The sequence below is a fragment of the Lepidochelys olivacea genome (assembly GCF_965140295.1).
Source record: "Lepidochelys olivacea isolate rLepOli2 genome assembly, chromosome: 13".
NCBI classification, from domain to species: domain Eukaryota; kingdom Metazoa; phylum Chordata; order Testudines; family Cheloniidae; genus Lepidochelys; species Lepidochelys olivacea.
In genome coordinates this window covers 32,255,208-32,270,795 of record NC_140423.1, presented here as the reverse complement: position 1 = coordinate 32,270,795, position 15,588 = coordinate 32,255,208, and the positions used below count along the sequence as shown (strand labels likewise).

Sequence of the window (15,588 nt, the reverse complement as noted above, 5' to 3'; positions counted from 1 at the left end):
GTTTAGGTTAGGTTTAATCTTGATCTTAACTCAATAACTTTTCCTAGTCTGGAAAATGCCAAAAGGTAACTACGACACTCCCCGTCCCCTTCTCTCCTCCTCCTCCCCTTTCCCCCCCATGTAACAACATCTTCTCTTTAGGCTTTAGCATTTTTTCAAATCACATTTTAAATCTTTCAACCTCTTTCGTGGGGCTGACTGAGCCTCAGAATTTTGCTTTCCAATCCGCATTTGGACATTTTGAATTGCCTATTGAAAAGATGACATGGCTTGTGTTTGTGTTTTAGCCCAGATTTCTCTGTGAGAAAGATCAAGAGAATCCAAGCTTTGGGACAGTTGGTTTTTAGGAGGAGGGCTAACTAATGCAGCTCACTCTTTCAAGCAAAGCTAGTCCAGGGGTTCTCAGAACAATTTTTTTGGTGGCCTCAGAGTGTGGCCACCAACTCTTGCTGGTGGCCACTCTGACAATTTTTCCTAAAATACTTAATTAACTTTAGGAAAAACAAATAAATATGCACATACACATACCCCTTCTCTAGGGACTGGTTGGCAGAGTGATTATTCCTCCTCTTCTAGAAGGTGTCATTTTTAAATGCAGCCTTATCTGAATCTGTGCTTTTCAATGTAAAAATCTGAATGTTTCTCTTTTCTTTCCTTATTCTTGCCCTTATTTGCAGTGCACGCAGTTGAGCGTAAGTGATGCTTACTTCTTTCCTTTTCTTATACTGTTCACTATGGAATTAATCTAATTTCTGTTATGTCTTGTCTCCATAAATCCCCTTTGGGAGGGCACATAGAGCATTAGCTTAGGTTCTTAGCCTGGGATTTGTGAGTAGGTTCAGGGGGCATGACCACTGACCCTTCCTTTGTCGCTAGAGTGGAGGGTGGATCTGTTCTAACTGGGGTCCCAGTATAGAAAAGGTTGAGAAGCTCTGGCCTGGATTATTTTAATAAGTCTGTAAGAGACAGTAGGTTGGTGGATGTGTTTAGTCTGGTGGACTAGCTGAGTGAGGCCTGGTAACAGTTTGGAGGGTGGAGTTAATAGATTTAAAGACCAGAAGGGATGATCATCTAGCCTGACCTCCTTCATACCACAAACCAGAGAATGTGCCCCAGTGATTCCTGATTCCAGCCCACTAGCTTGTGACTGAACTAGAGCAGATGAAGAGGGTTACAAATCATGGGATTCATTTTCAGGTGTTAAGTACAAATTGATTGATGTAGAAGTTGATTTCTTCAGAGCTAAAAATCCAAACGTTGTTGCCTGCTTGAATGATTTGGCATTCTTAGATTAGAAGCAGTGTGGGGTAGGGACTGCCTTTTTGTTCTGTGCTTGTACAGTGCCTAGCACAATGCGGGCCATGCCGAGTGCTCTGAGGTGCTACAGTAATACAAATAAGTAATAATAATAATAAATGTGCTTTACATAGGTTCTACATTCGTTCTGAAATAATCTTATTTACGGGCAGCATGAGGAGGTCTCCTGCGGCATTTTGGTGGTTGTGAGGGTGGATCTTATTGCTCTTCATAGGTGGGGTGGCAAGAATGAACCCTGCACCCTGGTTGTGGCAGTGGCCAACTTTAGTCCATGGAAGGCTGTTCTCCCTGCTGGATCCCAGACTTCCTGGAGGAACCAGCACCAAGGATGATCCAACCACCCTTTGTGCCTTCTAGTGAAGAAGTAAAGGGAGGCTGAAGTCGAGAGTAGCAAGGGGCTGAAGCAATGGGGATGGTTACAATTGTGAAGGCCAGCAGGGTGTAGAGGCAGAATGGGAGGGCCAGCCCCAGGCTCTCCCACCCCAAATAGCCCATAGGCTGCCCATTGCCATCCCTTTGGTACCTTTGGCTAACGTGTCTGCAGAATGTGTAGATTCCCTCCATCACATCACATAAACTGCTAATCCTGTTGTACGTTGTATTGATCTGCAATCTCCACTATAAATAATTTTCCTGTTCACCTTTTATATAGTGTTACGTGTTAGTCACCTACGACATTTCATGTTAGCCTCAAAGTGCATTTCAGTAGAATTCTAAATACGTGGTGAATAGGCTGTGTATTGGAAACACTTTAACGATAGCAATTGGGCACGCATACGTAATATTGTTCAACAAGGAGAGGTATACTGTATGTATATCTTATTGAGAAAGTAACATTACGATTGGTGAGGTTTTGGAAATGAAGGGGAGAAGGCAAGGGAGGGATCAAGGATGATACTAAGGTTACAAGTGTGGGTGATGGCAAGGAAGATGATATTGCTGGCAGGGTAAGCAGGAAAGAACAAGTGTTCATTCATAGCCATGTGGAGTTTAAGGTGGTAGGAAGACATCCAAGAGGATGGATTCAGAGGTCTGGGCTGGAGGTTAGAGGTCAAGGATGGTTGTGTCTGTGTTTGAGAAAGGGGAGGGTATGTGAATTTTTAAGTGCTGATCAGAGGAATGATAGTGGAACCCATGGGTTCTAATGGTATGGAGGAACAAAAGGAGAGGACCAAGGATGCTGGGCACAAACCTCATCAATGAGAAATGGATTCTCATCCTCACGTTGACATCTATTTACTGTGACAGTGGATGGGTCACAGAACCTCTTTGTACCTCAGTTATTCCATCTGTAAAATGATTCTTCTCCGAGTAGATGAAGCTATGTATTCCACTTAGGTGTATGCATGCCCAAAGCACCAGAGCTGGAGAAATTTGCCTAGCAGTACCCATGGAGAGATGGTTCTCACACTTCGTGGTCATAGCCCCTCCGCTGGCTACATGAGGCAGCGCTGTTCTCACCCTCCCTCCGTTTCTTCTTACCACCCGTAGCTGGAGTCAGAGCTCTGCGTGGTTTTAACCTCACAACCTCTCAACTAGTTTAGTTTTTTCCCTTGTTGTATATAGTTAGTAGTACACTTAGTGCTTTAGAAAACTGCATTCCTAGTAGTGATAACATCTGCAAGGAGAGTCTACAAGTTGCAGGCTGTGATGGCAGAGCCTCCTTATACACAATTCTCCAAAGACAGTGACTTTATGACCGCATCCAAAATTGTTGTGTAAACTGGTTTCTCAGTTTCATTTGAACCAGGTGGTATATTTACCTGTGTGCTTTCCGAAACCACATTCATTTCCAAAGGAGCAACGTCTACATCCCTTAGATATCCAGCAACGTCTAGCCTTCTGTGTGAACAGGACTAAACTGTCTCGTGCTTCACCTCGTTTGTGTCATATGCAGATCACATGAAGGGTCAAGCAGTCTCTTCACAGACCATGTCCAAATGTATCGCATCCTGCATCATAGAATCATGGGCGGTTAGAGTTGGAAGAGACCTCAGGAGGTCATCTATTCCAACACCTTCCTCAAAGCAGGACCAACCCCAACTAAATCATCCCAGCCAGGCCTTAAAAACCTCTAAGGATGGAGATTCCACCACCTCTCTAGGTAACCCATTCCAGTGCTTCATCACCCTCCTAGTGAAATAGTTTTTCCTAATATCCAACCTAGATCTCCCCCACTGCAACTTGAGACCATTGCTCCTTGTTCTGTCATCTGCCACAACTGAGAACAGCCTAGCTCCATCCTCTTTGGAACCCCCTTCAGGTAGTTGAAAGCTGCTATCAAATCTTCCCTCACTCTTCTTTTCTGCAAGCTAAATAAGCCCAGTTCCCTCAGTTTCTCCTCATAAGTCATGTGCCCCAGCCCCCTAATAATTTTTGTTCCCCTCCACTGGACTCTCTCCTATTTGTCCGCATCCTTTCTGTAGCGGGGGGCCCAAAACAGGACACAATACTCCAGATGTGGCCTCACCAGTGACGAATAGAAGGGAATAATCACTTCCCTCCATCTGCTGGCAATACTCTTACTGATGCAACCCAATATGCCCTTAGCCTTCTTGGCAACAAGGGCATACTCTTGACTCATCTCCAACTTCTTGTCCACTGTAATCCCCAGGTCCTTTTCTGCAGAACTGCCGCTTAGCCAGTCAGTCCCCAGCCTGTACAATACATGGGATTCTTCCATCCTAAGCGCAGGACTCTTCACCTGTCCTTGTTGAACCTCATCAGATTTCTTTTGGCCCAATCCTCCACTTTGTCTAGGTCATTCTGGACCTCATCCCTACCCTCCAGCATATCTACCTCTGCCCCCAGCTTAGTGTCATCCGTGAACTTACTGAGAGTGCATTCCATTCCGTCGTCCCGATCATTAATGAAGATATGGAACAAAACCGGCCCCAAGACTGACCTCTGGGGCACTCTGCTTGATACCGGTTGCCAATTAGATGTTGAGCCATTGATCACTGTCCATTGAGCCCAACAGTCTAGCCAGCTTTCTATCCACCTTATAGTCCATTCATCCAATCCATACTTTTATAACTTGCTGGCAGGAATATTGTGGGAGACCGTAGCAAAAGCTTTGCTAAAGTCAAGATATATCACATTCACCACTTTCCCTTTTTCACTTTTCCACTTTGTATAAGTAGGGGCATAGCGAGCAGATCGAGGGACGTGATCGTTCCCCTCTATTCGACATTGGTGAGGCCTCATCTGGAGTACTGTGTCCAGTTTTGGGCCCCACACTACAAGAAGGATGTGGATAAATTGGAGAGAGTCCAGCGAAGGGCAACAAAAATGATTAGGGGACTGGAACACATGACTTATGAGGAGAGGCTGAGGGAGCTGGGATTGTTTAGCCTGCAGAAGAGAAGAATGAGGGGGGATTTGATAGCTGCTTTCAACTACCTGAAAGGGGGTTCCAAAGAGGATGGCTCTAGACTGTTCTCAATGGTAGCAGATGACAGAACGAGGAGTAATGGTCTCAAGTTGCAGTGGGGGAGGTTTAGATTGGATATTAGGAAAAACTTTTTCACTAAGAGGGTGGTGAAACACTGGAATACGTTACCTAGGGAGGTGGTAGAATCTCCTTCCTTAGAGGTTTTTAAGGTCAGGCTTGACAAAGCCCTGGCTGGGATGATTTAACTGGGAATTGGTCCTGCTTCAAGCAGGGGGTTGGACTAGATGACCTTCTGGGGTCCCTTCCAACCCTGATATTCTATGATTCTATGATTCCCCATATCCACAGAGCCAGTTATCTTATTATGGAAGGCAATCAGGTTGGTCAGGCATGACTTGCCCATGGTGAATCCATGTTGACTGTTCCTGATCATCTCGCTCTCCTCCAAGTGTTTCAAAATGGATTCCTTGAGGACCTGCTCCATGATTTTTCCAGGGACTGAGGTGAGGTGATTTTTCCAGGGACTGAGGTCTATATATCCCCGGGTTCTCCTTCTTCTTTTTTTAAAGGTGGCACTATATTTGCCTATTTCCAATCATCTGGGACCTCCACCGATTGCCACAAGTTTTCAGAGATAATGGCCAATGGCTCTGTAATCACATCAGCCAACTCCCTCAGCACCCTTGGATGCATTGCATCTGGCCCCATGGACTTGTGCAGGTCCAGCTTTTCTAAATAGTCCTTAACCTGTTCTTTCACCACAGAGGGCTACTCACCTCCTCCCCATACTGCCCAGTGCAGCAGTCTGGGAGCTGACTTTGTCTGTGAAGACCGAGGCAAAAAAAGCATTGAGTACTTCAGCTTTTTCCACATCATCTGTTGCCTCCCCCATTCAGTAAGGGTCCCACACTTTCCCTTATCACCTTCTTGTTGCTAACATACCTGTAGAAACCCTTCTTGTTACCCTTCACATCCCTTGCTAGTTGCAACTCCAGTTGTGCTTTGGCCTTCCTGATTACACCCCTGCATGCTCAAGCAATATCTTTATACTCTTCCCTAGTCATCAGTCCAAGTTTCTACTTCTTGTTAGCTTCCTTTCTGAGTTTAAGCTCACCGAAGATTTCTCTGTTAAACCAAGCTGGTTGCCTGCCATATTTGCTATTCTTTCTACACATAGGGATGGTTTGTTCCTAAATAAGGCTTCTTTAAAATACAGCCAGCTTTCCTGGACTCCTTTCCCCTGCATATTAGCCATCCAGGGGATCCCCGAGGGAATCAAAGTATGCTTTTCTGAAATCCAGGGTCTGTATTCTGCTGCTCTCCTTTCTTCCTTTTGTCAGGATCCTGAACTCGACAATCTCATGGTCACTGCTGCTCGGGTTGCCACCCACTTCTACTTACCTTACCAATTCTTCCCTGTTTGTGAGCAGCAGGTCAAGAGGAGCACATTGGTTCCTCCAGCACTTGTACCAGGAAGTTGTTCCCAACACTCTCCAAAAACTTCCTGGATTTTCTGTGCACTGTTGTATTGCTCTCGTGATTAAAGTCCCCCAGAAGAACCAGGGGCTGTGATCTGGAAACTTCTGTCTGAAGAAAGCCTCGTCTACCTCATTCTCCTGGTCTGGTGATCTGTAGCACATGCCCACCACGACACCACCTTTGTTGCTCTCACCTCTAAACAGGCTTTTCTCCAGTTTCATACTGGAGCTCTGAGCAATCATACTGCTCTCTTACATACTGTGCAACTCCTCCACCTTTTCTCCCCTGCCTGTCCTTCCTGAACAGTTTATTCCCGTCCATGGCAGTGCTCCAGTCATGTGAGTTACCCCACCAAGTCTCTGTTATTCCAATCACATCATAGTTCCTTGACTGTGCCAGGACTTCCAATTCTTCCTGCTTGTTTCCCAGGCTTCTTGCGTTCGTATTCAAGCACCTAAGATAACTAGCCAATTGCCCTACTTTCTTAGTATGAATCAGGAGGCCTTCCCTGTTGCACCCTCCTCCTTATGTTTCCTCCTGGTATGCCACTTCCCCACTTAACTCAGGGCTTAGGTCTCCATCCCCCGGCGAGCCTAGTTTAAAGTCCTCCTCACTAGGTTAGCAAGTCTGCCTGTAAAGATGCTCTTCCCTCTCTTCGTTAGGTGGATCTCATCTCTTCTTAGCAATCCTTCTTCCTGGAACAACAGCACATGGTCAAAGAATCAAAGCCCTCTCTTTGACACCACCTGCTCAACCACGCATTTATTTCCACAATTTGATGGTCCCTATCTAGACCTGTATTGGTCTAGCTTCATCTTCCAGCCATTACATCATCTTATACCCTTCTCTGATCGATTGAAGAACACATTAGCAAATAATTTTTCCCCATGTAGGTACTTAGACTCTAATCAAATCCCCCCCCGTAACCTTCTCTTTGTTAAGCTGAATAGTTGGAGCTCCCTGAGTCTATCAATATAAGGCAGGTTTTCTAATACTTTCATCATTCTTGTGTCTCATTCTCTTTGAACATACTCTAATTTATCAATATATTTTCTGAATTGTGGGCACCAGAATTGGACACAATATTCCAGTAGCAGTAGCACCAGTGCCAAATATAAAGATAAAATAACCTCTGTACTCTTTCTGGAGGTGCCCCTGTTTATACATCACAGGATCACATTAACTCTTTTGACCAGAACATCACACTGGTAGTTCCTGTTCAGCTGATTATCCACCATGATTCCCAATTTTTTTTCAGAGTCACTGCTTCCCAGGAGAGACACCCCGATCCTGCAAGTATGACCTACGTTCTTTGTTCCTAGATGTATACATTTACATTTAGCCGTATTAAAATGCAGAATGCTTGCTTGCTCCTAGTTTACCAAGTGATCCTGATCACTCTAAATCAGTGACCTGTCCTCTTCATTATTTACCACTCCCCAATTTTTGTGTCATCTTCAAACTTTGTCAGTGATGATTTTGTTTTCCTACAGGTGGCTAGTAAACGTGTTAAATAGCGTAGGGCCAACAACTGATCATACAGAACAGAAGTATTTATTGAACCCTTTTGTCTTTTCCGCATTATTACTAATAATTTTACCATTTCCATCTAGTAATGGACCAATACCATTGCCAGGATTCTTTTTGTTTTTAATATATTTAAAAATCTCCTTGTTGTTGTGCTTAACTCTGCTGTCCATAGATTTCTCCTTGAGTGCCTTTCCTTCCCTCATCAGTTTTCTGCAATTCCTAACTTCTGAATTATATTCATTGCTATCAATTTCTCCTTTCTTCCATTTGTTATATATTATTTTTTAATTTTTATAGCTGCCTTTGTAAGACCGGATGGACACATTTCATGAGAGAAATGCACGAATTTAGACATAAACTGTACCCTCACTCTGCAACTGCAGCTTGTTAGCCTAAGAGGAGAAAGCTGAAGTGGGCAACTTTGATTCACTTTCATGTGGGCAAAGGCATAAACGAAGTGCATCATGCTGTTTCTGGCTGAGCAGTGCTCCCAGTAATGTGGTGTCAAAGCGTGCTGGAACCCAGGAGAGAGAGAGAGAGCAGACTTGTACTCAAGGTCTGGCAATGATAAAATCATTTCAGATCAAGTCAGATGCTCGTGACCACCCAAAGTCAGAACACAGACAGTCTACACAGATATTTCTTCTTTGAGGGCTGTTCCCTATGTGTCTTCCACACATGGGTACACATATGCATCCTGGCTCCACTCAGTCTCCTCACCAGACAAGGATCACATCAACTCCAAGGTGGCCATTCCCACCAGTGTTATCGCCTCCTTCTCCCAGTGGTTGATCCCAGAAAAGGTGAGAATGGGCGTCCCTTCAGTACTTCAACCCCCCAGTGCCACCATTGTGACAGATGGCTTCCTCCTGGGGTAGGGTACCCACCTGAACAATCACACTGCTCGGGGTACCTGGACTCCACGGAAGGCCAGACTACATAATCAACATACTAGAACTGAAAGCAGTCTGCCTTTTGTGGAAAGCCTTTCTCCAAGTCAAATGCTCACTCCACATCCAAGTGATGTTGGACAATATCACCACTATGGTTTACATAAACAAACAGGGTAGAGTGACAACTCCTCCACTCTGCGTGGAAGCTGTCAGGCTCTGGAACTGGTGCATCAGAAACCGCATCACAATCCAGGCTGCTTACCTCCTAGATATTGAGAACTCCTTAGCAGACAACCTAAGCAGGCCCTTCTCAGCAGACCACAAGGGGGAGATCCATGAGTCCATCCTGACTGAAATATTCACACAGTGGGCTACACCTCAATAGGACCTCTTTGTGTCTCAAACGAACAGAAAACTTCCCCTGTATTGCTCCAGAGGTTCCATGGGCTGCTGCTCCCAAGGCAATGCTCTTGTTAGCCTGGACAAACAACCTCAGATATGCCTTTCCTCCCATTCCCCTGCTTCCACAGGTCATAAGAAAGGTACATCACAACAGTGCCATTGTCATTTTTCTAGCACCCAACTGCCCAGACAGTTTTGGTTAACAGCTCTCCTGACTATGTCTGCCTCTCCCTCCTGCCCTTCCCCCGCCCACTCCCCCCAGTCAAGATTTGCCCAAACCCAGACCTCCTAACTCAGGAGAGGGCAGAATCAAACACCCCAGTCTGGGCTCACTCCACCTCTCAGCCTGGTGTTTGGATGAGCATCAGAAATAGAACATTTATGCTCAGCTCCTGTTCAGGCTGTTCTTACCCAAAGTAGGAGTGATTCAACTGGAACCTGTTGCCTGGCCAAACAGGCTTTTCTCTGCCTGGGCACAGTGCAATCAATGTTCTCCAATTACTGCAAGTATTCCAGTCGTCTTAGATTATCTCTTGTCTTTAAAAGCCTTGGGTCTCTCCATTAGTTGGTTGTGGGTCCACCCTGCAGCAATTAGTGCCTGCCTCTCTCCGGTAGACAGTTGTTCTGTTTTCAGACACCCAACTACAGTATGGTTTAGGAAGGGCCTAATCAGAACCTTCCCACTACTGATCAAACCTACATCTATATGCGACCTTAATTTCATTCTATTGACACTCACCAGACCACCATTTGAACCCTTAGTGTCATACTGCATGTCCACCTGTCCATGAAGGTTGCATTTCTGGTGGCTGTCATTTTGGCCAGAAGGGTCAGTGAGCTGGGAGCCATCATGGCAGACCTTCCTTGTACGTTTTTTCACAAGAAGGTGGTTTCTCTTCACTTACATCCTAAATTTCTTCCCAAAGTTGTTTCTGAATTCCACATCAACCAAAGTATCCCCTTAATTGCCTTTTTTCTGAAGTCCCGTGCTTCTCCTGAAGAGACTTCACTCCCTTAACATCTGGCTTGCCCTGGTGTTCTGTGTGGAGAGAATCAAACCAGTCAAAAAGTCACCAAGACTTTTTATCACCACAGCAGAAAGATCACACAAGCAAGCTATATCCTCTCAAAGGATTTCTAAGTGGGTTGTAGGATGCCTCCTAGAGTGCTACAGGTTATCACACATCCCTCCACTTGGGGGTGTCATGGCTCACTCCACAAGAGCGGAAGCTGCCTCCACAGCATCCCTGCAGGAGGTCCTGATACAATGCATTTGCAGGTGGCCACCTGGAGCACCATCCATTCGCTATACACTACACGTTTGTTCGCTGCGCATGCAGCAGTGGGATTGGCATCTTTGCTGCCGGGTTCCTCGCACCCAACTCCAGTGTGAGCGTTGCTTGCGAGTCACCCATGTGTGGAATATACATGGGGACCAGCACTTGAAGAAGTAGTGGAGGTTACTTACTGTACTGGAAGCTCTTTGCGATGCATGGTCCCTATATGTATTTTACTACCCACCCTTTATCCTTTCTGCTTCGGATCCTGTTGGATTTGTGGTAAGAAGAGGAACTGGATAGGCATCGGCCCACACTGGTGCTTATACCCTCAATCAGGAGAACGATGAGACCCACTGGGCATGTGCAGGCCAATGGACACTGCTTGTAAGATTTTCCAGACTCGGGTTCATGGTGTGCATGCACACCCAAATGCAGAATACAGGTAGGGACCACACATCTCAAAGAGCTTCCAGTTACAGTAAATAACCATCTAAATAGGCCATCTTGATTATCACTACAGAAGTTTTTTTCTCCTGCTGATAATAGCTCATCTTAACTAATTAGTCTCTCACAGTTCGTATGGTAACTTCCAACTTATCTGTATGTATATATACATCTTCTTACTATATGTTCCATTCTATGCATCCGATGAAGTGGGCTGTAGCCCACGAAAGCTTATGCTCTAATAAATTTGTTAGTCTCTAAGGTGCCACAAGTACTGCTGTTCTTTTTGCGGATACAGACTAACACAGCTGCTACTCTGAAACCAGTAAATAACCTGCGTTTTTTTCCCTTTGTGGGCTCAGCGTTGCAGCGGGGAAGGACAGATGAGGGCTCCCTGCTACTTGGGAGGTAGACGATCTGTTTGGATGCTTCATCTGGTGGTTTTTACAGTTCTGTAGGCAAATGCTCTGTTCAGTCACTCATGTAGAATGAGTATGAATATTATTCTGCCTTCACATTCTACAACAGTCTGAGGAGCTAAGCAAGAACCAGAGCTGGAGCTCAGCCAGTGGGCACGAACACAAGTGGAGTTCTCCTAGCCAACCTACACACCCTGAATGTTTGCTTCCTAAAGGCCATGGGCAAATAGTCTGACGATGACTGATGTGTCATTTATAACCCCCCTAGTTCAACTAACTTTCCATCCCTTCTTCTGGAGATAATTAGTTAATGTTGGGAGGGGGGATTTCAATGTTGTTTTATCTGTCCGATGCCCTACTGCAGCAGGGGAGAAATCCAGTGTGTTTTCTTAATGCTTTAGATGGCAATGGATGTGATGGGATCTCCCTTCTGACACAAATAAATCCTTGGTTCCATGGTCTGGATTATTTTAACATGCTGTTTCTCTATTGCAGTTCATGATTTACAGAGCTTTGGACTTGATAACGTAAGTGTTGCAAGAGCATGCGTGTAGACATGCTGGAAAACGTTCTTTAAAAAGACTGGATTTCTCCTTTCTTCTTAACTTCTGGCTCTTCTCTGGCATTCTTTTTCCCCTTGCCACGTGTCTAACAGCCATATAAGCGCTGTGTGAGAGAGGGCACAGAATCCCACTGTGCTCCCAGTTGCATCTGAGTTGGCTTTTCTTTGCCCTGCATCAGGATGGAAGAGACACCTGTGCCTCAGAGCCTCTCCCCAGAGGGAGGCTTCCATGGTGGGAAGGGTGCGGGGGAGTTACCTGCACCTTGAAATCTCAGTGGGCAGGAACATTGAAATTTCCCATGGGAGGGAGAGAGGCGATGCCTGTCCCTTAGAGTCTCTCACCAAAGGAAGTTGTCCATGCTCTGCAAACCCCAGGGGCCTCGTCCTGCCTCTGGTTAGTTGCTGTGCCAACTGTTTGAGTGTGTCAGTGTTTCTGTTTCAGATCAATATGACGCACTATATCAAACGTCTCTCATTTGGGAGGGATTATCCAGGCCTCGTCAACCCTCTGGATGGGACAGACATCACTGCACAGCAAGGTACAGCCTTGAGCAGGAGAATCTCTTTCTAAACTTTTGTATCAAATAAGTTTTTCAGATCAGCCTAAAGAGCAACAGCACAGCCAGAGCAACTGGGACAGGCTGCAGGGAGAACCCTGGTGGTGCTGCCTAATGGGCAAGCCTTCATATCCTAGCAAAAATGACATTTGTGTTCTCCCCGACATTTGCTCACTCATTGCTCCTCTGCCACTTGGGGGTGGAGCAAATCGGCCTACATAAATGAGTGTCTTTTCTGGTATAGCATATGCCACTTTAAAGCACCCCAGATTTCCTCTTGCTCCTATCCTCCAAATTTCTCCTGCCGTTTGAACCTCCTTACAGTCTTCTATGCTTTCAGACACACACACCAATTTCCTCTTCCCTCCAACAGCCCGTACAAACTCCCCTGCCTACACATGTGCACATGAATGTGCACACACACGCATGTGGACACACAGTTCCCCCTCCCTCTTGCCCTCTCTAGTGAGTAGATCTGGTGCAGTGAGTAGCTTTAGTAATTATTGCTATTATTTTTGATAAATGAAAGTTCTTCTCCTTCAGAGAAACACCCGAACAATTGTCTTCTTTCAAAATGACTGCCATCTCCCATTGTTCTCAATGGGCCTGAGGTTGTAGACTGACTTCATTTAAGATGCCTTCTTTCAAACTGGCCAGCACCTTTCATTGCTTCCAAAGTGAAACTAACAACAAAAGTAAACAGCTCTTAGGCCTTGTCTGCGCAGGAGAGTTATCCAAGTTACACCATTATAGTTCTACTAGTATAACTCCTCATTTGGACACTTGTATTCCGCCATAAAGGATACCTTTTTGATTTAGCATAAACCCCTTCCTGTGCAACATAAACTAACCTGAAAAAAGACACTTGTATACCAGAATCAGAGACTGCACACAGCAGTTATACCTGTAAAGAGTATCAGTTTAAATTCTCATCTTGAATTATTCAAAAAATATTTCTGGTATAAACAAGGCCTCAGATGGCTGCCTGTGTGTCAATATGTGAAACGGAACACTCAGCCACATTGAGCTGTAGGCAGATAAATTCCTTTCTTAAAATGGCTACCTGAGGGCAGTGTGTAGCTTCAGTCTATTGAGAACAATGGGAAATGGCAGCCATTTTGAAAGAGGGTAGTTCGTCGTGGAATTCTCTCCAATAGAACATTATTAGTCAGCCCCTGCTGAAGGAGAAATTCTCAGTTACAATCCACCATGAGCCACAGGTAGCTTGATGGGGCATGTGACTGAAAGCTGTGGGGAGGACCAGAAGAGCCCCCTCCTCTTTCCATCTTCCTTGCAGAGTAGCTGCCTTCTGTCCTCCTGATGCCTGAGAACTTTGCCATTCACTCTCTGAGACGAAGCATGGAAAGTTTTAGCTCCAAAGGTGAATTTTCTAAACTATCTCTGGCCTCCCTCAAAGGGGAAGGTCCCTTGAGAATCCCTCTGTGGCAAAAGACCACAATCTATGGCCTGGTGGTAGGGATTTATTTATATTGTATTTCAAGCACTAATCCTTTGCTCTAGGTGCCTTTGACCAAAATTAAAAGATGCCCTGTACACATTTTAAAAAAAACATGTGCAATAGTCCATTCACCCTTTAGAGATTCATCTTATCTCACCATCGCCTCAGGGAGATCTATTCCCTTCCCTCTATCTAACCCTCACCCTAAATGCCTGGGGAAAAGAGTGAGCAGGGTATCCAGGAGGGTAGCAGATCTGTGCTGTTGCAAACCAAGTTCCAAGGCCAGTAAGTATCCTCTGTGGAAAATGCCCTCCCAACAGGCCCATCTGTCTAAACTAAAGGGCCTCTAAATTAAGCCGTGATGGCATGGGGAGAGAGGTCTCCTCTCAGGTAGACAAGTTCCTAACTATTTAGAGAAGATCAGCGTATTTTAACTTAGATGCAGGTTTCTACTACCATCCTCGACTATAGCTATTCTGTGTGGCATGGCCATGGAGCATTGCTCTACAGCATGGTTTGGCAGTGTTTTTTTGTGTCTATTTTGTGTGGTGTGGTTATTCCACATTATGTATACTATGATTAGTCAGCATTCTCCCAGCCTGTAACACATCTAGGTAGTTCATAATGATGTGGCTGTCTTCTGCTGTCTGTAGTGGCTGTAGAAAATATCTGCATTAGCATTTAAAGATTTATTAATAAGAGTCAGTGAAGTTCAGAATGGGCACATCTCTGTCTTTTTTGGTTATTCACTATGACTCTTTGTCTTCTGCTGCTAGCTTCCATGATGTTTCAGTACTTCGTCAAAGTGGTCCCTACAGTCTATATGAAAGTCGATGGTGAGGTAAGCACCAATTTTCTTCTATGTACATACACTGTGGACACTGGTCTCTTTCTGCAGGCCCAACCACAGAAACACTCCTATATTTATATGCTTCTGTGCTTTATTAATTTTCTTTTAAGGCATCTCTTATCTTTGAATGTGTAAAGCCTTCTCAAACTGTGATTGGTGGAGCGCTTGCTGGAGGGCACTTGTTTGCTCTTCCTTCTAACTATCCATTTATGTCCCACTCATCAATGGGGTATCTGCTTCCAGCTGCTTCTGTGGGTCTCCAGGCATCCTGGCTAAAAAGCTTGGATGCCCAAAAAAGCAGCTGGGAACAAGAAGGAGCTAGCCTAATCATTTCCATTATGTGGGGCGGCTGCTGCTACATAAAGGGAGGAGAGTGCGGGCATGGAAATGGGAGCTGCCCCCATGCTCCAGCTCCACCAGCAGGACTAGAGGTGCCAATGGCACTGAGCCATGAGTTGTAGCAGAATGACTGGAATGGGGAGTGGGAGGGGAGGGGAACCTGGCACCATGTCCAGTGGAAAAGAAGATGACTTTGCAGGAAAATAGGTTCAGATAGAGAGGTCTGAGCAGCGAGACAGCATATGTAAGGGAGAACGGGACCAAGTGGCAGAGAATCATGTGAGGGAATAGGGGGAGAGAAAGGAGCAGGACACACAGGAGTGGGAGATGGAGTGATGAGCAGGAGGAGACAGTAGGAGTCACTCTTTTAAAGAAGGAACACAGTTAAAATGACCTGTATAATTTGCTGTCATCATATTTCCATGTAAGTGATTACATATTAGCTTTCATACACTACTCAGACAGATATTATTGCAGTAGTGTGTAAGTGCCACAAGAATATTCTGCAATAATGAATGGGATTGAGTTGGGGAGGGAGGGGAGGGAATCCATGAGATGAGGCCTGTTGAGTGAGATGTGATCCTCCTCCCTGTGAAAAGACTTTAAGAACCCTTGGCATACCTCTAAAGCACTCCATAGCCAGGTTACAAGGGAACCAAGTAA

General features: G+C 45.3%; 1 protein-coding gene across 3 annotated transcripts in view; it reads left to right on the top strand.

The window, feature by feature from the left end:
• The window catches only part of ERGIC3 (ERGIC and golgi 3), a 56,682-nt gene that overhangs the window by 31,283 nt on the left and 9,811 nt on the right, over positions 1-15,588 (top strand). For 2 of the 3 annotated variants that reach the window (XM_084645723.1, XM_084645724.1), the window contains exons 8-11: positions 678-692; positions 11,654-11,685; positions 12,163-12,259; positions 14,513-14,577. In XM_084645723.1, coding sequence (XP_084501849.1) covers positions 678-692; positions 11,654-11,685; positions 12,163-12,259; positions 14,513-14,577 — 209 coding nt within the window. The remainder of the gene's footprint in view (positions 1-677; positions 693-11,653; positions 11,686-12,162; positions 12,260-14,512; positions 14,578-15,588) is intronic. The other variant, XM_084645725.1, reaches the window with a different exon arrangement.